The sequence below is a fragment of the Amphiura filiformis genome, chromosome 1, assembly GCF_039555335.1.
Source record: "Amphiura filiformis chromosome 1, Afil_fr2py, whole genome shotgun sequence".
Lineage (NCBI taxonomy): Eukaryota > Metazoa > Echinodermata > Ophiuroidea > Amphilepidida > Amphiuridae > Amphiura > Amphiura filiformis.
The window spans coordinates 32,767,711-32,792,035 of NC_092628.1; the positions used below are offsets into that span (position 1 = coordinate 32,767,711).

The 24,325-nt window shown below is 34.8% G+C and overlaps 1 protein-coding gene across 1 annotated transcript in view; it reads right to left on the bottom strand.

Moving 5' to 3' along the window:
* Positions 1 to 14,784: 14,784 nt before the first annotated feature.
* Positions 14,785 to 24,325, bottom strand: part of LOC140145527 (BTB/POZ domain-containing protein 7-like) — a 106,514-nt gene continuing 96,973 nt past the window's right edge. Inside the window, 1 exon segment of the mRNA XM_072167263.1 lies at positions 14,785 to 15,724. Coding sequence (XP_072023364.1) covers positions 15,488 to 15,724 — 237 coding nt within the window. The 3' untranslated portion in view covers positions 14,785 to 15,487.

Genomic DNA, 24,325 nt, shown 5'->3' on the forward strand with positions numbered 1-24,325 from the left:
GCCGGGTCCTGGGTGACTCGGCAGGCAGGGTCACTCTAAGACAAAATAAATCAGGGTTTGGTTTTTGCCGGCAAAAAGTTTTTGCCGAAAAGTCAAACATTAAAAAGTAACAGTGAAAGCTCACAAATAATAACACACAACTTTTGATCAATCATTCAACATATTCTTTGTCTCGTCAAGCCCTTAAGGGGGCCCTGCCCAATTTTGTGCCCATTTTTGCATTTTTCTCAAAAATTATAGCGCATTGGTGACAAGTAAGATAGGCCTATGTATATTATAGGGGCAAGGACTACAACTACTACACTGGAAATTTTATTTCAATAGAGACAACAGTTGTGGAGTTTTTGCCGAAAAGTCAAACATTAAAAAGTAACAGTGAAAGCTCACAAATAATAACACACAACTTTTGATCAATCATTCAACATTCTTTGTCTCGTCAAGCCCTTAAGGGGGTACTACACCCCTGCCCAATTTTGTGCCTATTTTTGCATTTTTCTCAAAAATTATAGCGCATTGGTGACCGTGGTAAGATATGTAGGCCTAGGCCTATAATATAGGGGCAAGGACTACAACTACTGCACTGGAAATTTTATTTCAATAGAGACAACAGTTGTGGAGTTACAGTCAAAAATGAGGGAAAACCAATATTTGATCAATAAATCAATAACTACTTGCCTTGAGTTTCTGAATTTTCAGTGCAGTAGTTGTAGTCCTTGCCCTGTAATATACATATCTTACTTGTCACCAATGCGCTATAATTTTTGAGAAAAATGCAAAAATAGGCACAAAATTGACCAGGGTGTAGTACCCCCTTGATGATTGTATGGACCATTCCCCCTGGCAAAATATTGGGGGATTTATCCCCCATCCCCGGGATCTACGCCTATAGCTTATACCCCCGCTTATACAGGGTGTCCCAGAATGATTTATACCGAGAAAGATGGAATTATTTAGGTATGAACGGCATTTCTATTGGTCATATTGATTTGCATTTAAGTTTTATATATATTTAGCTTTCTCAGATTTTTTAGATTTTAAAAATTGGACGTTTCTAGTAGAAGTTAGAGAGGATTGCGTAAAAATGGTGTATTCCAAGTTTTGACAAAGCAACCTATTTTGAAAATCTGTAAAATTACTAACCGTTCAGCACAAAGTAATGTTATGCAATATATTGCTGTGTCCTGTTCTTACTTCTACTAAATAGTCGATATCTATCGTTTATTTATGATGTTACGAAGCAATCATTGTATGGAATAAAGGATTTGCTACGCTTGAGTGACCTTAAACTATTCTTTCTTTGGCGGCAGTTTTGAAGACAATTATTGAGGTGTGCGAGTTTCATCATTTGAAATGCCGGCAGAGATGGATTTTTCATAAAAGTATAGAGAAGGTTCGTCCTTAGTGTCACAGCATGTATTTATGTCCACAGCAAACTCACAGCTACGTAACGAAGATAATTAAAATCACTTACTTTCAGGAAGTTATATCCTCTGTAATAATGACATTTTTGGGTAAAAATTGTGGTAAAAATCACATAAAAAGTATGTTTTTCAACCTAAATATCTGATGTCACTTTAATCCCTACAGCTTTAAGCTCTACATCTGTGCCAAATTTGGTGTATTTCCTACCAAAGAATGTAGGATTTCTCCAATATATTAGGCTACATGTCACAGGGGAAGTTGCCCAAAGGTGTCAAAATTCTCCAAAAATGTCTGAAATTTTGCAACATTTTTTAATGTTACGTAAAGTTCCCCGAAAGTGCGTGAGGTTGCTGACCTATTTGTGCTGCATGAAATTTTTTGACAATTTGATGGAATCCGCGCTCACTTTACGCAGCTTGCGCGGGAGTTGAAGCAATTTTGAGTAATTTTGAAAACTTTTGAGCATCTTTTCAGCAACTTTAAGCAATTTTGAGAAAATGTTAAGCAATTTTGTGAAATTTTGAATAACTTTACGCGATTTTGAGAAACTTAAAAAGCAACTTTGTGCAACTTACCGCAATTTCGAGGAAGTTTTAAGCAAGTTTGTGAAACTTTGAATAACTTTTTTCGGAGATATTTCATTTAAGAAGTCATAAGTGTCATTATGTATTATAGAGCTATCTACGGAAGATAACAACACAGTTCTCAGAATGTTTTAAGAAAGTAAAATATATTATATAGCTGCAAGTATTCGGACAGACTCATACAAAATAAAATCCTCACACCTGTTTTAATTTGTGAGATATTCATTTTGGAAAATATCCAAAATATGGGGAGTGGCACCCTCAGGGACCCAGAATATTTAATTTTATGACAAAATAACCGAGAAACACGGTGAAAAACAGTACTATACCCCACCCCTTACTATACCTCCTGTGACAAAAAGATAGCATTTACTGACACGACCTCTCTGGATAGTATACGACTAAAGCAGAGCCCAGAAGTAGTGGTACATACCCAAATATGGGCAGTGGCACCCAGTGACCCACAATATTGAATTTTAAAAATACCCAAAAAACTATTAGGAATAAAAACCCCAGAGTTATTTTATTATAATCTTCAAGTTTGTTCTCTTTTATATTTGACACCACCCGGAGGGTGACACCATTTTCATTTAAAATGTCATCAATGTCATTATGTATAATTATTGTAGCTATCTACGGAAGATAGCAACACAGTTCTCAGAATTGTTTTAAGAAAGCAAAATATATTTCTACAAGTACGGCTGCAAGTATTCGGACAAACTCCTCCAGTATTGACTAACCATCTTACCCTAATTGGGTCGTGTTCGGTGTTATCATTTGCTATACACCTCTCTTTGTACATGTACACTAAAGCATTAGAGCCCAAAAGTAGTGCTAAATACCAAAATATGTGTAGTGGCAGCCCCAGGGACCCACAATATTGAATTTTAAAAAGACCCAAAAAACTATTAGGAGTAGAAACCCCAGAATTATTTTATTGTATTCTTTATTTTGTATCCGTTGACTTATTTGGATGTATAATTGTATATTTTCTAAGGTTCACCGTCGGACGGTCCTTTTTTTATATGACCTTCACCGTCGATAATGTCCTTTCTTTATTATCCTTTTTTCGTTGTTTCCAAAAAATCTCGCCGTATTTCATTTCAATAAAGCTATAATCGAACCGTGATTTTGTCAGGTCACTTCGCCTGGACTACGCACGAAGTGAAAGGCGTGTCAAATTTTCCAAATTATTTGGAATTAAAAGCTGTTTAAGCTGCTGTCATAATATCTAAACTGAAGTAGATATTATAATGGGCTATTCCAGAAAATGCACACCCCTATAGAGGAGTTCGGATTTCCAGACTTTTTGTCAAGTCGTGATTGTTGGAAATCTAGACTTTTAAAGTGCTCAAAGGCGAAAATATCCACCAGAAAAATAGTTCAAAATCAGAAATCCTCAATTTTAGAACTCATTCCGTGTTTTTTTTTAAATTCATTTTATTGTATTTCCAAGCTTTTCAGTCGTTTTCAGGAAGCACACTTGGAAATCCAGACATTTATTTTATTGAAAATTTACTCCTCTATAGAGGGTGTGCATTTATTTACCGGAATAGTCCAATGTACATTTTGAAGTTGGCAATTGAAGTACAAAATGGAATGGCGTACGCCTGATATCTCTTCTTCCTCATGTTCCTATGAAGTGTAGACTTCAGGTAGGCCTACTGAAGATTGCACACTGCATGTGCAAAGATAAAGAAGAAAAAAAGCATAGCTATCTACGGAAGATAGCAAAACAGTTCTCAGAATTGTTTTAAGAAAGCAAAATATATAGAAGAAAAAATTGGGTCGTGTTCGGTGTTATCATTTGCTAACACAACCTCTCTGGATAGTATAAAGCATTAGAGCCCAAAAGAAGTGCCAAATACCAAAATATGGAGATGGCACTGCAGGAACCCACAATATTGAATTTTAAAAATACCCAAAAAACTATTAAGAGTAGAAGCCCCAGAGTTATTTTATTATATTCTTTATTTTATTCGTTCTCTTTTATGTGACCACTCGGAGGATGTCACCATTATTATTTTTCGCAGCTATTTCATTTATAAAGTCATTACTGTCATTATGTATCATAATAGCTATCTACGGAAGATAGCAACACAGTTCTCAGAACGTTTTAAGAAAGCAAAATATAGCTGCAAGTATTCGGACAGACTCCTCCAATATAAAATCTTCACACCCTTAATTTGTGAGATTTAACCTATTATAATGATTAATGGAACAAATACGGTAATGACCTAAAGGAAAAATCATTTATGGCAACAATGAGCCTTGCATTGTAAGTCATGGTTAAAATGTGTTGAGTACCCACCCCACCCCCATAGGCCTACATAATATTACATACCGGTACCTTATAATATTTATATAGCACGGCTATAGCTATACATTTAGAAAGTAGGTCCCATAGCCCTAAATTATGACAAATAGGCGCAGGTCTACACAAACCCGAACGCAAGTCTGAAGGGTGTAATGAAAATGCCAACCCGCGATGGGGGGGGGGTCATTCAAAATTCACCTGGAGATAGGAGGGACAGAAAATTAAAATCCCCTCTAATAACACGCGAATTTTTCTAGGTTTGGACAGTGGATTTTCCCATGGACCTCATCCTAGGTAAATAAACAAACAAACAAACAGACAAAATGGTTTTCATAATCATGGAATCCATAGCCCCTATAAATTGAAATTGCAGGCTATCACGGGAGCAAATTTCCAAAATTCACCTCATTTACCAGAATTGGGGATTTGGGCTACCAAATCGCTGGTCAGGCAATCCTGGTTTTCAATGGAAAAGGGACCTGGTTGACAACAATTGAAATATCGATTATTTCTGCTGGTTGCTCTCGAGATAAAGTACTGATTTTGACATTTTCGGAGCATGAAGGGAAAAAGGGTAAAATAAAAACGGAAATTCTGACAAAACTATAATATATAGACCCACACGATGTGCTTTACAGAGGTGGGAAACATCTTTCTTTAGCAAACTATATTAGTTTGAGACGCTAAAAATGAATTCTGTAAAAAGCTCACGGCGAACTAAAGGCCTATAAAAATCAAAAATATCACACTAAAAGACACAATTTGATGCTTAATTTTAACACCAGGATTTAAAAAAAATGTTCATCCAAGCACTATGTTTTTATTTGACATTACTGAAGAAAAAAAAAATTGTGCTTTATATTTGACCGAGAAAATAAATTTCATAGCAAAAAGGTGTATCTCGGAATTGTGCTGATTTTAACATGTATCGATCGACTTTTAGCGCGACTAAGCAGAACAAAAGAATCGGTTGTCCTGCGTTTAGACTGCACCCGGAGCGTGACCATGTCACACCGGTGCACCATTGTTATTTTTCGGAGATATTTCATTTAAAAAGTCATCACTAGGAGTGATCTACGGAAGATAGCAACACAGTTCTGAGAATGTTTTAAGAAAGCAAAATATAGCTGCAATTCGGACAGACTACTCCAATATAAAATCTTCACACCTGTTTTAATCATTTTCAAAAATATCCAAAATATGTGGAGTGGCACCCTCAGGGACCCAGAATATTTAATTTTATGAAAGTAAAACAACACAATGGGAAAAACGGTGAAAAGATACTATATACCCCACCCCTTACTTCCTGTGAAAAAAAATTAGCATGTGCTGACACAATCTCTCTGGATTGTATACTAAAGCAACAGACCCCGAAAGTAGTGCTATATACCAAAATATGGGGAGTGGCGCCCCAGGGTCCCACAATATTAAATTTTAAAAATACCCAAAAACTATTAGGAGAAGAAACACCGTGGTTATTTTATTGCATTCTTTATTTTGTTCTCTTTTATTTATTTGACACCAACCGTACCCGGAGGATGACACCGTATTTTTCGGAGATACTTCATTTAGAAAGTCATCACTGTCTTCATGTATTATAATAGCTATCTACGGAAGATAGCAAAACAGTTTTCAGAATTGTTTTAAGAAAGCAAAATATACTTCTCCGAGTATAGCTGCAAGTATTCGGACAGACTCCTCCAATATAAAATCCTCAAACCCGTTTTAATTTTTGAGACATTAATTTTGAAAAATGTCCAAATATGGGGAGTGGCACCCTCAGGGACCCAGAATATTTAATTTTATGACAAGTAAAATAACACAAGGCGGAAAAACATCGAAAAAGTACTATATCCCACCCCTTACTCATACCTCATGTGAAAAAAAGTCAACATTTGCTGACATGACCTCTCTAGATAGTATACTAAAGCAACATAGCAAAAAAGTGTTTTTATTTTAAAAATTGAGATCTTAAGATCAAATTTTAATTTACCCTCTTTCCAAGGATTGAACACACTCATTTTTTCACACTGTACAGATGGTGACATTCTGGCTGAAATAGTACCTAAGCACTAATTTCTATTTGAACATACAGTATATTATTGGGTTGTCATCGAAAGAACCAGCTGATATCTGTATCAACATTATGAAGGTTATTAAAGGCCCTTTCAGTGATTTCACAGGAACATTAAAAAAAATGGAAATTTGTCAGAGTTGCTTAGAAATAAAGAATAAGTCTACAGAATTTCATTAAACCACTTTTCCCCTGAATACATCGACAAATTAGTCAAAAAACAGAAGTTTTAGAAAGGTTTTCTACTTCAACTCTGAGAAAATCGAGATTTTCGTACAGTGCGCCACCCATCGACTGGAAAAACTTCCTAGTCCAGTGTTTCTAACACGGGGAAGTAGAGTCTAAATTGATTTAAAACAGACGCTTTTAAGCTACAATTTTGTAGTAGAAAAAAAAATAAGCAATTAAAGATCACCGAGGCAAACTAACGGTCAATTCAAATATGAAAAACAGTTAAAATTGTGTATTTTGTTTAAAATAGTAGCTACTGATGTAATAAGTAGTAGAAACAATACGCAACGCGTGTTGGTACGTGGAGAGTGAGCTTCTTTCGATCTCGAGTCGGACTTTTTGTACTGTCAGTATCAAAAGTCCAGAATCATGCAAATGCTTTATTTTGTCTAAAATACACGGCTTTCGACCGAACCACTAGCAGGCTATGTTAGCACATCTATGCCAATTACAAAGGTACCAAAATCTGAATTTTGATGATTTTTACGATCGTCCGGATGAGCAAATCACTGAATGGGCCTTTAAAGATGGGAAAATAAACACTGTTTTACACATCAAGAAAATAACACAAAATACACTTCACCGTCATATTTTCTTCATAGTGTAGAGCACAATTTATTATAATCTTTGTTTTACAAAGAATACTATCATATATTAAATGTCACAATAATTCATCATTTCACACTGACCTTTTGTTTTTTGTTTCTTGCTATCCTTTTTTACAAATTTCATTTAAATTAATTCAACACAATTTACACCTCATCAGAGACTGTCTTTAGAAATAAGGTTGAGAGCTGTTAAAAGCTCTCCTAAAGTTCCTTCCTCAGGAGAGCTTTGGGAGAGCTGTTTGGACCAATGACCAAGACAAACAGAGACAAGCTAAAAATCACTCTCACATTATGGGGTATTTTTTGTGGGACCTGAGTCTTCTTACGAGGAATGTTCTTCTGATATTAAATAATTTTAAAATAAATTTTATGGCAAATTATAAAAAATTGTCATTTTGAAATTTAACAGATAAGACCTCAAAGTAATAAATCGAATGATTGTCTCTAGTTAGGAGGATAAGCTTACCATCATTTGAAAATTTTGACTTTTCATGTTGAAGATATACATAAAGTTTCATAAAAGACCAAAAATTGTAGGTCTTTTATGAAACTTCATGTATATTATTTGCTATCAAAAGGCCATTCCTTGTATTCAGAATGCAATTTATTATGTCTCACGTGCTCTCATGTCCCACTAAAAATACTGTGCAAATGTGGGTGACCAAGCCCTTAAAAGGGAGATGTATCTCCTTCAAAGACAGTCCCTGCTGCATTAGTCCCCTTGACATAGTCAATATTGGAAAGTAAGGGAGCAAAACAAGATTACTGCCAAAAACTTTTTGTTTCAAGTGGATATTTTCTAATTCAAAGCACAAATTGTGTAATTTAAAGGACAAGGTCTAATTAGTGAACTATTTTCTGACATGTTTGACAAACTTAATGTCCAATTTGTCTGACAATGTGCAATTTGTATGAAAAACAAACTGCTTGTGTTTTTGTAAAAAGGGAGTTTACATCAGGTTTTACATGTTAGAGTGGTCGATAAAGGGCACTATCAGCCCAATTTTCATTCAATTTTGAGCTTGAAAACAAATGTTTTGTAAACATGTGCACAATCTGTGCTTCACACATAGGGGTATGTCATGTAATAGTTCACTAATATTATAAGACTTTGTCCCCCCCCCCAAAAGTCCTATACCTCTAGGTGCAAATGGAACACACCAAAAGATTGATGGGCTATTCCATGCAGTTGAAATTCATACACCCCCTATGCAGATTTCAAATGGAGTTATCCACATTCAGGTAACCCCATTTCAAATTCACACTCCCTGTGTGGGAGATTAAGGTCATGCCTTCTATAGGGGGTGTATGGATTTCAAATGGAACAGCCCCATGAAGGCGTTTTTAGGCCAGCGGGACAACGGAACCGCTACGTGAACGAGCTAGAATACCCCCCGGCATTCCTATGCATATACATGTACAGACATACAGTTATAACCCAAAGAAGATATCGCCACATACAGACTAACTTTGAACACATAATTTTGTCCTCTCTATACTCATATCCTTTGTTTTCCATTGCCTTTCTCTCAGTGAGTGAGTGCCTCTTCCATGACTGACCAACAAAGTGGACTGTCACTTCTTACTGAGTGTATTGGTTACATCAAGTGCTGCAAGATTTGGTGAGATTAGGCCGGCAAAATACTCATTACATTTACTTTCATTTGATGTGCACAAAAGAAACAGCACATAAAATCAAATCGATTAATGACTTGATTTTCTCCCCATTTCATTTCAGGGTTACATGGTTATTTGTTTAAGCTATCAGTCCTTCATCTTGAACTAACATCACTTTGGAACTTATTAACTAATATTTTGTTTCAAAGAAATTTACAGCACCAGTTTTCTAATAACAATAATGATAACAGCAGCAGCTTAATATTACAACATAATCATCTATAAGATATAGAATTGCAGATAAGATATTCCTCATTTGAGAAGAAGAAACAAGGATTTAAAAATGCACATAAAAACTACAGGGTTTTAACAAAAACAATCAAATAATTTCAAATTTCTCCTACTTCAACAATGTGGGTCCTGAACTGTCTTTGACTAATTCAATGAAATGTCTACCCCACTATGCTGTGATAGCACTATCTTGCCGGTTTCAGCAGTGTTCAGTGTTTAAACTTTATCCATGCATCAAGTGTGGCAATATATCTGCTATTCAACCAACTCATATACCCTTATACAAGAGCCAACCGTTGTTACACAGTGATGAATCCACACTTTTACAGTAGTGTATCATGTGAAAGTTAACGGAAGTGTGCATGCACGTTACGCATGAGTGTGTAAAATTTGTCATGCCTGGAACTTTTGAGTGTATACACGCTAACGCTTACAGGTTGAATTCATTCTTTTGGAGGAAGTGGCTAAACATCGGCGCTTCATTCTGTGATTTTACAGCTGATAGCAACAGAAAAATCAACTTAACTGGATCACTCTTCATGCAATGTAAGGTGGCAATGACTAACATTGCTCATGAAAACATGCCCTTTCGATATAAAAAATACACAGACCATCATCATTAACCTCTGATACACCACTGTGTAACATGATTGAATCCCAAAATCAGGCATGCACTTCCTAATAGTCACATAGAGGAATATAAGGCGCAACATGATCTCGTCCATTATTAACCTACATTACCTCATACACCCTGTGCAAAGTCATGCTCCATCTTTCTCCATGTCTAACAACTGAAGTATTTTCGACCAAAAGTTGACAACATGGCATTTGCCTTATTTGCAGGGCCATAGCAAGTGGGGCGGCCGGGGATGCCATGGCCGCCCCACTTTTTGAGAAATTTGTTATGTTTTTCTTTATATCTTTTTTCAATTTGGGCATATATTTGTAATTTGGCCGCCCCACATTTGTGATGGCCGCCCCACATTTTTCAACCTTGCTACGGCCCTGCAGTTATTTGTGTAGTAGATCCATGCATTTTGGTGCAGGTCATGTGCGAGAATGCTTTATTGCATTACTGACAAATGACTGATAAGTATGCAGCAAGTGGAAATTTCCAAAAGAAAAATCATTTCAATCAAAGGCCTTTTGAAGGCCTATGATGTTTCAATGAAGGGTATGTGTGTCATACATTACACATACATTAAATTATTAAGCAAAATAATTCAAATGTTGGTCAGACTGACTTGAGATATATATATATATAACCCAAATAGTGTTTTACATTACATTTGATTGATTTGAAAATCATGAAAATGACATTACCCAGAATCCATGTGTCCAATATTGATGGGGATATAAAGCATAGCATATTTGCAGCCCAAAATATAGGCATAAATATCCAATTTAAAAAAAAATCGCTTTTGCGATTTTTATTGAGTATTTGTTTAGATAGATTCTTTAGTTGACCATTTTATTGATTTTCCTAAAAAAATAATTGAAATCTACACACCCTGTGTGGGAGATTAAGGTCATGTCTTCCACAGGGGGTGTATGGATTTCAACTGGAATAGCCCATTTGGGATATGGTAATTGATTTAAGGTGGAACAGGTGTAATTAGATAGGCCAAAATTATCATTTCATCAAAAATTAGTTTTTGTCATTTTTAGACACATTAATGTATGCAGTTTTCGTAATATAAAAAAAAAATGTGGAAAAATTATGCAAACTGAATAAAAAGTGTGCTAATTACAACAGAGAATCGTATTATTTTCTTTGTTTACGAACCCGTTGCATGACGTTTTTACACATTTCATTTTTTCAGCAAATATCGAATTTTGAAAATATGTGGAGCCGCTATAGAATGTCCTATGAGGCCCATTGAGGTATCAAAATAAAGCTTATTTAATTATCTAGGGCATGGACCTAAATTAAAGTAAATTCAAAATAACTGAAATTGTGATTTTGTATGTAACCAGAAGTAGGTCCATGCTCTGGATCTTTAATTTGACACCTCAATGAACTTCATAGGACATTGCATAGTGGCTCCACATTTTTTTGAAAATTGGCCAATTTACGCTAATTATTTATGCAAATTAGCTAATTAATGTGCGTAAAATATGTAATTAAGTATGACATGTGTATTTCAGCATATACTTGTTTCATATACTTAGTAAGGGTTTCCTAGTATGTTTCCACTAGAAAAAGTGTCAATTCCACCTGTCCCACTCTAAACAATTTTCCCAATACATATGTATTCATCCTGCAGGGCTATGGTCATTCCACAAGTTAGGTACGAATCAATTTTGGATGACCAATAAGAACATCAGTTTAAAATCTAAACCTACATTACAATTATACAAAATATTTCACTTTTCTTACCCATGCATCTGATTTCAAATAAAACTCTAATAAATCTTTTTCTTTTCACAATAATTACAAAATTCATAACAAAGAAAAATGATTGAATAATCATAAAATCAGTGATTCTTTTCATGATTCAATGTATCTACATATAACTACAAATAACATAAATATTTTAGTATGACCACTAGAATACACAACTTTGCTTACATGTGTTCAATGAACTTAGATGATTGTTTAACATAGGCTTATGGCTTACAAAGATTCAGTTTCAGATTTTACCATTCAGTTAATGAATTGAATACATAAGGGTCTACACATTACATAATTATTCCAGGATTTTAGTAACCATTTTTGGCTTACTACTTGCAACAGTAAAATTGCCCTTTTTATGCACATACCGAATACATCATTCTGAAAGAAAACTATCAATATCCTGTATTTGGGACTTCTAAAAATCACAGCTATATATTTGCGATAGCAATCCAAGCTGGGGTGGAGGGAATATCAATTTTAAAATCAGGGGTGGGGCATAACAACAAGACATGTATTATACATGTAGCCCAAATGAAACATTATTTGAAGCCAAAAAGCATAAAATAGCACAGTTCTGCACTGCAGTGGTCTCTATATTTCACAAGAATTGTGTCACAAATCAAACATAATAATAATGTAGATCTCAATACTGTAAAAGTGGAAATGTTCATTGATTTTCACGCTTTTATTGTTTCAAGCAGCTGAACATACCTTTCGTCAATCATGTTTCAAGCAACTTATGCGTAAATAAAATCTCACAAATATATTCTTTTATGCATAGGTCTATGTAGGAAACTCAAAATTGTGAAATAGAGAACATGCAAAATAATTCAAAATTGGCAAACCGTAACAATTTGAGGGCACGGTGGCTCAGTGGTTACGGCCTTGGACTCATAATCTGAGAGCTTGCTTTACGTGCGTGGGTTCGAGTCCCCGTCCCGCCACCGTGTTGCGCCCTTGGGCAAGGTGCTTTGTCTCGTTTGCTTCACCCCACCCAGGTGCAATGGGAAGCTGTTAGGGGTAGTCACAGTCACTGTACTGATGAGCCCTGCGCCATTTGTAGGCAGCAAACGTGGTTCTGACATATTCTAATAACAGCGGAATAATTATATAACGCTTTATGCTGTAAACAGCCTCAAAGCGCTTTACATTTATTCCGCTGTTATTAGAATATTTTTAGAAATTTTTTACATGTGTGAAAATTGCCACTTTTACAGTAATGAAATGGTGCAAAATATTAATGGATGAAATATGTGTTTATTGTACATTCTTAGTCAGTGACTGTCATGACTGTGGCTTAGCTTGTTAGCGCTGAAATTCATTGGTATCTGCATGCCGTCTATCACACGGTAGACGGCAGCAATCGTGTCGTTGCGGAAGATGCTTGTCGAAGCGTGAGTATGTACCGCGTTCTATAATAATATGCGAACGAGATCGCAGTACGAGCAACTTAAAAGGTAAATAAGTTTCTTTTATTTCAGAAAAAGAAGAGTTTTCATAGCGGTAACTTAATTTTTGCTAAATAAAATGGTGTTTAGGTATTGAAATAATATTTAACTGACTAAGAATGAGAATAAACAATTGTTGTGGATACCAGCTGCGCCGCCATCCACTACTCAAAATATTGGACCTACCTGTCATCTATCATACAGTAGAAGATAGTAAAAACAAAAATTCTTGTTTATTCCCAAACAAACTGTCACATATATTTTTTTCTTCTGAAGGAATTATTTACAGAAACTGTGTTCCTTCCAAGTAGAAAATAGAAGTGATTGAATTCCTAAATGAAATACAAAACACTCTTTTTGACAGTATATACCTATAGAGACAAATAATTGTTTCTTCTCCAAAGTTTCTAAATAGCCCATCAATGACATTTATCCTTCCTCTAAACACAGTTCCTGAACATTTCTGCATGATATGTGCTGTAAAACTGCATGGAATTAGCCACAGCTAACTCAGAAATCTTCTATTTTAGGATTATACAGCTTTATTCCGTAAGGTGCTTAGTTCCTCAATGGAGACTTTACTAGTCTAACTCATGAATATCTTACACCTAGGATGCATCCAAAAATAGTTCTTCACTATCTACAAAGGTCTTGCGATTTAAGTCTTATAGCTTCAGTTCTGGAAATGGTACTTTCTTACAACTCTGGATGGGGACAGACGGTGGTGTTAGCCTATAGGATATTGTAGATGATTTGCTACAACAGAAATGTTTTTTTTTTAAATCTTCAAACATTTACAGCTCAATGAAAATGTATGTTTTTGGCCGATGTCCCCTCAAATGAAAAAACTATTAAAATTTGACTTTTATTGCCCGTTAACTACAGAATTAGGATTAGGCAAAACAGGATAATATTTTTCTAATCCAAAAAATTTAGTGCTGTATTTTTCTGCAATTGGGTGTAGTAAATTTTTTTCATTGGCAAATCCTTTCCCCCAGGCCTAGAGCAAATATTATATCTTTACATTGAGATTGATAACATATTAATGAACTGGTTAACATGATATGCCTCTTGACATTCTCAGACTAATTATATTACTTCAAATAGCCTAATAGTTTTCAGCAACTGTGCGCTGGTGGCCGTCTGGTCATGGATGATGGATATGAAGACGACGCTCTCCACAATATAGGTACAACTGGACGGGACCTGATGAAAGGATACATATCACTGCAATATAGGAGTGTTAAGAGGAGGCACCAAAGATGCTAGTAATTCAATGATGTTAATAATAGGATGTAGGTCTTATGGTATGCTGGTCAAACGTACCTCTAGTACTTTGATCTGTTTTTGAAAGCATCAGATGCAAGGATGTATGAGAACTTCATTTTGAAGCATTTATCTTTAGTTGACAAGAATTCTGTAATCTCATTGGTCGAACACCACTTAGATCAAAATCGATATTACCCGGGTACTCCTCACTAATATACAGGCAGGTAATATATTCCGTATTATACAATACGCATTTTATGGCAAATGATTAAAAATTGATATTTTTGATATTTAACAGTCCTCAAAGTAAACTTTATAAATATAAACATATGTACTTAAAGTGTATGTAGCTGGGATGAAAACCTGTCTACCAATTGATTTTTTCCCCCAAACACCAACAAAATGTAGGCCTTTTTGGGGAAAAAATGTTCATCTTCAATATGAAAGTTCAAAATTTTCAACTGATAGTTGGCATTTCATCCCAGCTACATACACTTTAGTACATATCATTAGATTTATTAAGGTTACTTCAAGGACTGTTAAATATAAAAAATTTAAAAATTCTAATTTTAATATTTGTCATAAAATTTGTATTATTTTGCAAATTAAAAAAAAATCCAAATTATTTGATATCAGAAAGACATTCCTCATATTCAGAATGCAATTCAATAGGTCTGGTGTACTCTCAGCTCCCACAAAAAAATACTGTGCAAACGTCAATACTCGATCCCTTAAAAAACGAGGAAAAATTGGCAGAATTCCTTCAGCAAAGTTTTCGAACAAGTCAGAAGATAATAGAATTCATGTTCACTAAAGGATAAAATTGTTACCCCCGTTTGTTCTCACAAACTTCAGGAAAATATCTATGGTCTGGTGCCGTAGATATAATAAGGTCTCTTTTCAGCGCACCAGTAGCATGAAATCGTCAAAAACTTTAATAAAAGAAAACTGTTTGTGCATTGAGATGGATATAACTTTTGACATGTACATTGCTTTAATAGTTCCACATCTTGAACTGACACAGAAATTTGTGGAAATGGAAAATACTTTGCATGAGCAACTTTCTCAGTTGAAATGACTTACTTCAGACCCTGGGACACTAATTAGAGCAAATGCTATGTAAACCTATGTTCTTATTCATACAAATTAACTTTGAAGGTTTTAATTACATTTTGGGAATTTAGCGAGAAAATCTATGATATACTAACACATCTATTTGTCTCTTATGTTATACTTGAGTGTATGGTTCCTTCTCTTTCACACTTTTGCCCTTTTTGCCATTTTTATCTGGCGACTGCTGCTGTTGACGTCGACGATGATGATGGTCGTCTCCAAGCTCCGGTTCCCTTAGCAACATCTGGTTGATGGGCGGGGCTGTTGCTATGGTTAGATCGGGCCCAGAAGGAATGGCTATATCTGGCATGATTTCACTCAACATCGGTAGGATTTGTGGAGCTGCCGCAATCTGTAATGATACAATTAAAAATAATAGATGGTTAATCAAAAAATTCATAATAAGAAATTCATGATACAAATAAATATAAAAAGATGGGTAATCAATAACTTAATCAAGCAATCAAACAATCAAAACAAAAATAAAGACTCTCAATACTGGATACCAATGTGTGGTTGTATAACAAAATATATTTATAGGATAAAATTAATATCTGAAAAATCAACAACATAAAAATGCTTTATCATGAGTGACTTCCGACTAATATACTAGCTAGTCACGTCACTTTTCCGACAAACGTCATATATGACCATCAGAATATTGATCATGAGGGAAAAAAGTAGGACTTTCACTAGTGTGTAGTTATATCAAAACAACAATAATAGTGTTGTTTTTTTGTTTGTTTTTGTGCCACAAGAGTGTGATTAAAATGTTTTATTTTTAGCTTTAATCAAGAAATGTATAAAGACCCAACAAAATATTCGTTGAGTGGCTCATCACAATCCATTTGCTTCAGGCCAATTTCTGGCAACTGCCAACTGTTGTAAGTAGAACTGTTCATAAAGCTTTTGTTTCACATTGAATGGTGCATGCTTCTGCTGCAGAGTGCATGTGTGGGGAGGGCGCCGGGAGGTGGGGTATGCGTGCATGTTTGGGAAGAGGTTGAAAAGGGAAAACTCTAGCCCATTAATAGTATTAAGCCATTGCATGATTCCATGCAGGACCTTACACTTTTTTTTTACAGGTTCAAGGTGCAACACAGCCCCATTCCACCAAGAAGTCCAATTTTTAGAATGTACATGTATGCTTAAATATGCCCAAAAGTTTCAAATTTAATTTAAAGGCAAAGTTCACATAATGGTCAATTTTCATGAATATTTTTGTTGTTGTTGAAAGATTTGAAGGGGGGGGAGGAGGGAGTAGCTGCCCATTGTTTACATCCAAGTCATTTTACCAAAATGGGATCCATGATCAGGGGTGTGAGTGGAGCTTTCCAAAAAACATGGAAAAAAACCAAGTATCCATTAGTGTGTTCGAAGCACGCATAGAAAGCTTACCTACTACCATCCGTATTTGTGCGTATTTCATCATAAATATTAGAAGATTAAAAGCTATATTTCATTGCACATATGTGAGTATTGCGCGACAAAATTACAATCCTGGTAGCCATGATATATCATCTCTTAATTCCTTGTGCTTTTTAGTAAACATGTTGTCACACTTTAGATGGATGGTTACGATTGAAAATGGTACAATTCGACAACCCACATGAAACAATTCTGCAATGGCGTCGTCGTAAACAAAACAACGATCGCAACGTTCGATGACCGCTGCCATATGATATGATACTACACAATGCTACACATCCTACCACGGATCTCTATACATGCGGTCGTCTTTCGCAAATTAGTCTCATATGCAGGTTTAATACACGCAAGCGTAAGTTAGTCTCATACATTAAATTAATGGAAGACAGACGGACGGACAACGTATAATGTATAAATCATTGGGGAAAAGCAAAACGCGGATTTTTAGTTTGGGAAAAATAAAAACGCGACGCAGGCAAGCTAAAAACGCGGAAATTCGCGAAAACGCGGAACTCTCACATCCCTGCATGATAAATGTAGGAAATCTTGCAATCTCAAAAAATAAATCCTGGCTACCTTGCATTTCATATGCTACTAACAAGTTTAGTATCTCTCTTGTCTTGGGATTATCTTTGACTAAGACACCTGTAATAAATCGATCACTTTAGAATAAATCCCATAACCTTTGCGCGGGTTTAACCCTACATACACCCGTAGATGGTGTACATCGTTCTTGCGCAGTTCACAGTGATATTGTTCATTAATGATGTGCTCATCGGGCGTGACACATTTTACGATTAAATTACAAAGGCTTTCGGGACTAACCAAGAAGGTGAATAACACAAGCAAACTGTTTGTAACCTGTAGCACACACTTTATCTCCTTGGATCTATCTGGGCTTAGATAGCTACTCCAATTCTGAAGAAATTGTCAAACATCTGACACTTCCATCCCTAGTGTTAATTTCATTTCAAATCCCTCGCAGTAGTCCTTTGATCTATCAGTATATATATACAATGACAGGAGAAACTTGCCATTCAATTTTTGGGAAAAACACTAGAAATCCTTGAAAAATGTTCATTTTGCAGTGGCAATTCCAAGTCTCAAAGAAGAGCTACAAATACAAAGGTGGGATATAAGGCATTTTCTGGAAACTAGAAAATAGGCCTACTCATGTTTTAACAGATTGGGGGCTGGCATTTTCTTCAGAAGGATGGGTCCCAAATTTATCAAAAGTCAGCATCAATAAAATTGCAACCCCCTATTTCGGCAACAAAACATTTATGACCCCCCAGGCCCCCACCACTGATACACCTTACCATTTAAACAGGCTAAAATTGTATTGAAATCAGTCTTTTTTTATAAAATAAACACACTGTCTGTGGTCATTTGTGACTCCCTACATTTTGGTCATCAAAAATTTTATAACCCACACTATTTTTCTTTCCAAAAATGTATGACCCCCAGTATATTTGGGACCCCCTCCCTTCCGAAGAAAATGCCAGCCCTCCTAATAGAGTTGGGTAAAGTATACTGATCAATATGCTTTTTGTTTGAAGCAAATTGGATATATCGTTTTTATGATTTACTTAATATTTTCTTTGTATCTCATTGTTTTTATCAATAATCAATTAGCTAAAATGATTGAAAAGCTCATGAATAAACAACTTTTGCTTATCTTTTGATAAAAATCAATGCATACATGTTCAGGAAACTTTTATTTTGCAGACTACCTTGAAACTTATAAAGTGTTTCTTATATGTTCCAATGTATTTGCCTAGTCGCCATCTAATTTGCAATTTACATAATAATGATATATTATCTGGAACTCATTAGGAACACATTGACCAAGTTTGAAACTAATATTCTGTGAAATAAAAATGTTACGAACAATTCATAAATGCAGAAAATGTTTAGTAAAAATATTGAAAAAATTACATTAATATTAATATTGATTATTGATAAAACACAATACAAAGAAATTTAAAATGTTTATATAATGATAATGCCTGATAAGCTTCAAACAAAAGGCATATTTATCAGTGTACATGTACTTTGCCTTACTCAATTAATTTGTTTAAAATATGCTAACAGCAGGGACTGCCTTTTGAAAATTAGAAAAGAGCTGTAGAATGCTCTTCTGGTCTCTTCAAGAAGAGCTTTAGAAGAGCGGTTTGCACCTGTGGCCATTAAAGCATAAAGATTTAACGAGTCATCTAGAGGAGCTATAAATCGCTCTTGCAAATGCAACTTAAGAAGAGCTGTAGGAGCCTGTAGAAGAGTGATTGCTCTCACTCCTCTCAAAAGGCAGTCCCTGTATTTTCAAAATGCCTCATATTCCCCCTAATTCCATTGGCAAACTGTTGACCCCATTTACACAAGAGCCTGAAGTTGTCTTTAGTTAAATTTGAACTGGACTATGTTTGTGTGTAAACATGGTGTAAACAGGGTCACAGCATTTGACTTCAAAAGTGACTTCAGAATAATTTTTTATGTCTGATCAGCTGCTGAAAAGGTCTACCCATTCAGTGAAGTGTTGTCACTGAAAAGATTGATTTGTCCAAAATGTGGTCTAATTTTTGACAAATTAAAAAATATTTAAGGGTCTGGTAGCAACGTTTGGACAGTATTTTTTGTGGGACATGGAGAGCATATCAGACATATTGAATTGCATTCTGAATACTGAGGATGTCCTTCTGATATCAAATAATTTTGATTTTTGATATTTGCGATATAATACAAATTTATGGCAATTTTGAAAAAATTGATATTTTTGATATTTAACAGTCCTCAAAGTAAACTTTATAAATCTAATGATATGTACTTAAAGTGTATGTAGCTGGGAGGAAAAGCTGACGATCCTTTTAAATTTTGCCCTTTTGTATTGAAGATACACATTGTTTCCCCCAAAAGACCTTCTCCTCCCAGCTACATAAACTTTAAGTATATGTACATCATTAGATTAACTAAGTTTACTTTGAGTACTGTTTAATAAATATCAAAAATAAAAAAATATCAAATTTAAATAATTTGCCATAAAATTTGTATTATATATATCGAATTAAAAAAAAATTATCAGAAGGACATTCTTCATATTCAGAATACATTTCGGTATGTCTCATGTGCTCTAATGGCCCAGAAAAATACTGTTCAAACGTTGCTATCCGAGCCCTTACTGTAAATGAAAAATGTATTATTCAAGATAAAAATGTTGAATGAAACATTATAGTAAGCATTTCAAATTCATTTTCATCATTGCGAACATTTTCAGGGCTTATAAATATTCAGTTTTTTTTCATTTTTTACTTTTTTCTCTTTCAATTGACACCACCAGTATGAATAAGGTTGCTGAGTAAGTAAGGAAGGGGGAAGTAAGTTTGACTAATATAGGCTGATACCATTTCAAGATTCAGCAAAAAGTGACTCTGGAAATATGGTAAGTAACGTTATTCAATTATTGCGGTTAATTTCAACTACCCGTTGTTATCGAACTTTCACGTTAGCAATTAGCAACATAAACACAATTTTTCACTGTACACACGTTAACAAAATTATAAAATGCAAAAATCTACACAAAATGCAATTGAACGAGTACCACAAACCTGGTTTTGGTTCAGCAGATCAGAAGATATGCCTTACATATTATTTGAAGTTATTTCAGTTTAGAGTGCAAGGTCTATGGTTAATGTGTGTTGGAAGATATTTAAAAGGAAATAAGGCTATTATAGACAAACAATAGTATAGCCAGGTGTTGTCTGCTGTTAAAATCATGATTCAATGTGCTGGTGGAAAGAAGAAAGGATAAGGTTATAACTGGGTGCCAACATAGGTCATATGCACAATCCTTTTAGTACATACCCAGCAAACACAAAAACATTTTAAAAACGTTTTAGATAAGTTATATTTTGGCTTTTGGTTTCGGTAAAAACGTTTTAATAACATTAAAATGTCGGGTTATATAAAGGTCATGAAAATGTTTTAAAACGTTTCGTTTTGTATGAAAACACACTACAACAATATTTCTAAAATGTTTTCAAAAATGTTATTGTAAACTATTTTTGCAAACATTTTTGCCAAATATTTTGTCAACACTTAAATAATATTATGTTAAAATATTTGCCCCCAGCAAACACAGAAATGTTCTTAAAATGTTTTCTTCAAAACGTTTTAATAACATTTAAATGTCGGGTAATATAAAGTTCCTAAAAACGTTTTTAAAACGTAATTGCAAATATTTTGGGCAAATATTCTTCGCAAAATATTTTTTCAACCCAAAAATAACAATCTGTTTAGAATGTTTTGTATTAGGTTTTCAAAAATGTTTTTGGAATGTTATTAAAACGTTTTATACCCTTTATATAACCCAACATTTAAACGTTTCTGTAAAACATTTTGTGTTTGCTGGGCAGTAGATTATCAACAAATATTTTTCAATGTTATGAAAACATTTTATACCCTTAATATACCCTGTATATAATCCGACATTTAAATGTTTTCTGACAACATTTTATAAGCTTTTGCGAATGAAGTCGAAAACGTTTTGTGTTTGCTGGGTAAGTGCCAACTAAAGATTTTTTTGTATTAAACAGCAAACATTTCAGAATTTTCAAGCTTTTTGTAAAATTTTTGTAGGGTTTACAAATTAGTGGATGATACTTTAAAAATGTTGAACTTTCATCAGGTTAATTGGCATGGCCTACTTTTAAAAGGAAATAACATGACCTTGGCGAGACAACAGTAATGTTGTTTTGCTTTAATATCTTGATCACGTTCAACATGCTGCATGCTCATATGTGGGCCTGTATGTTGGTGAATAATAGCGCCAGACAGAGACCCTGGATTCATGAGCCATAAAAGTACATTACTGTAAAAAAAACCCAATATGTGTACTTTACGGAATAAAGCGTAGTATGAACACGTCCGTTATTGCCGTTAATAGCCTCATATTCAACATGTTATGCATAAATTAGCATCAAATTGACTCTTAAGTGTCTCACTGCACAAAAAATACTAGTACCCATATAAACTAGGCAGCCTATATTGCATTTTGCATCTGAACGCTTCACTTGTTTATGAGTGGTGGCGCCGAGAGGAGGGGGCAAATTCTCCTCAGTCAGAACTCTTTTCCCCCTGTTGTCCACATTTTGCAGCAATTTAACACAAAATTTGTTGATTTCCAACCCCCTGAAATTCATTTTCCCCCAATCCCCCCAAAAAAATTTCCTGGCACCGCCATTGAACTTGTTCTGTGCCAATTGAGCAACATCTCCCTGGGACAGAACTTCAAAGGAGATACTGTGCAAATGCAAGGGGATTGAGTTTATTTTACTTCAAGCTAGAAATGTATGAACAAAAAAGCGATCATGATGTGGTAAAAAAGATCTCAGTACTGCTTTTTTAGGTTTGCAATGGTCTACATTTTAGTCCCCCGCAACCCCTAAATCCTGGCTATGGGCGGACTTCAGCATCATTTTATATGAACTTTACTAAGATGAATATTTTAAGTGTAAGCAGGCTCATTTTCTTCTTTCCTCTGTTAAGATTCAATGGCTATCAGTCCCTCTGGTTGACTGTCAATCTCCCTGTCACATGTGGAAGATTATCATCTTTGAGGTTTGACCAGACAATTCTAGTCTAGATCTCACAAATCTTCCATTATATGGCAAATTCTAAATTCTAAATCCTCTAGACTTTCATCAGTGGTGAGCCTCTTGACTTTAAAATGGCTTTTAGTATATAGCACTTAAAAATTCATTCAATTTAAGGTGGTATTGGATGCATTTTCTAGAAATTAGGAAATGCTTTGAGCATGTTTTAAACAGGTTAATAGAGTAGGGCAAAGTACACTGACCAATATGCTTTTTGTTTGAAGCAAATCGGACATACGGTTTTCATAATATTTCAATTGATATGTTCTTTGTATCTTATTGTTTTTATCAATAATCAATGTAGTTAATGAGCTAAAATGGCTGTAAAGGCTCATTAATATGTAATTTTTTGCCAATATTTTGCTAAAAAATCAATGCATAAATGTTCAGGAACTTTTATTTTGTATACTTTTGCCTTGAAACTTGGCCAAAGTGTTTCTAATATGTTCTAATGTATTATATAGTGAAGCCGCCCTCTAATTTGCATATTTGCATAATTAATGAGCTAATTTGCATAAATGCTCATTAATTATGCAAATATGCAAACCAGGGGGCGGCTTCACTATATAATACATCAGAACATATTAGAAACACTTTGACCAAGTTTCAAGGCAAAAGTATGCAAAATAAAATACCTGAACATTTATGCATGGATTTTAGCAAAATATTGGCAAAATTATATGTTAATGAGCTTCTCCAGTCATTTTAGCTCATTAACTTTATTGATTATTGATAAAAACAATAAGATATAAAGAAAATATAAATTGATATATTTTGAAAACCGTATGTCCGATTTGCTTCAAACAAAATGCACATTGGTCAGTGTGATTTGCTCTACTTAATTAATCTCTTTAAAACATGCTTAGAGCACTTCCATAATGCCTCCATAACCACCTTAAGGCTGGTAGAAAATATAACAGCTATATAAAGAGCCCGGTTATACAAGAGCCACAGCAAAAGCACTATCAGTTCAGCATCAACCGCCAATTTTGACCAGCAAAAGTTAATAAGACAATATAGTTAAGGTTAAGGTTTTAAATTTGTGTTCCCCAAAATCTTGCATGTGTAGGGAGGGGGGCAACGATATTTTGGCATAGCAAAAGGGGAGGGCAAAGGTTTTTTTTTTTTTTTTAAAGGGGGGGGGCAAAGATTTTTTGTCAAGGCAAAGCAAGCAAGCAAGTAAACAAGCAAGCAAGCAAGCAACACTTATTCAGGCTGATACCATTTTATGGTTCAGCAGAAACAGAACCCCTCATACATTTTGTCCAAAAGAGCTGCTAAACCTTTTCTTTATAGGGTCTATGAACAAACCTGACCATGTACAGCAACCAATCCAGACACTACTGCACTAGTCACTATACCAGCATAGACTCTGAATACCAGGCACCAATTATACAATGTATGGTACTACATAATCATTTGCATTGAAGCCCAGGCATTGAAGTCAACAGCATGCAGCAACCTTTTTCCAGCACTGTCATTGGTTTATACACACTGGAAACGTAAAGCAACCTTTTCCTCGGTCTGCTAGTGGAGCAGTAAGGCCAAATTAAAAAAAAGTTTGGCTTAACAATCTGCTGATGTTCAAATTTAATTCAGAACACAGTGTTGATTCTTTCATACACTTGATTCCTTTACATTACTGATGGAAACACAAAACTAAATCTCACATAAAACAATGTAATATTTCAGGCATGTCTTATTTATAAAATACACTGCCTGGACATACACCCCTTTAGGCTAAGGGACATAGTGTAACTTCATGTGAATTAATGGGCATTTTGAAGAAAATGGTGTGGTCCCAGGGTGTGGTCCTGGGTTGTAGCACAATTCAAATAGATTAACTGAATGGGTCAAAGTATATGCTTTTGTTTAAA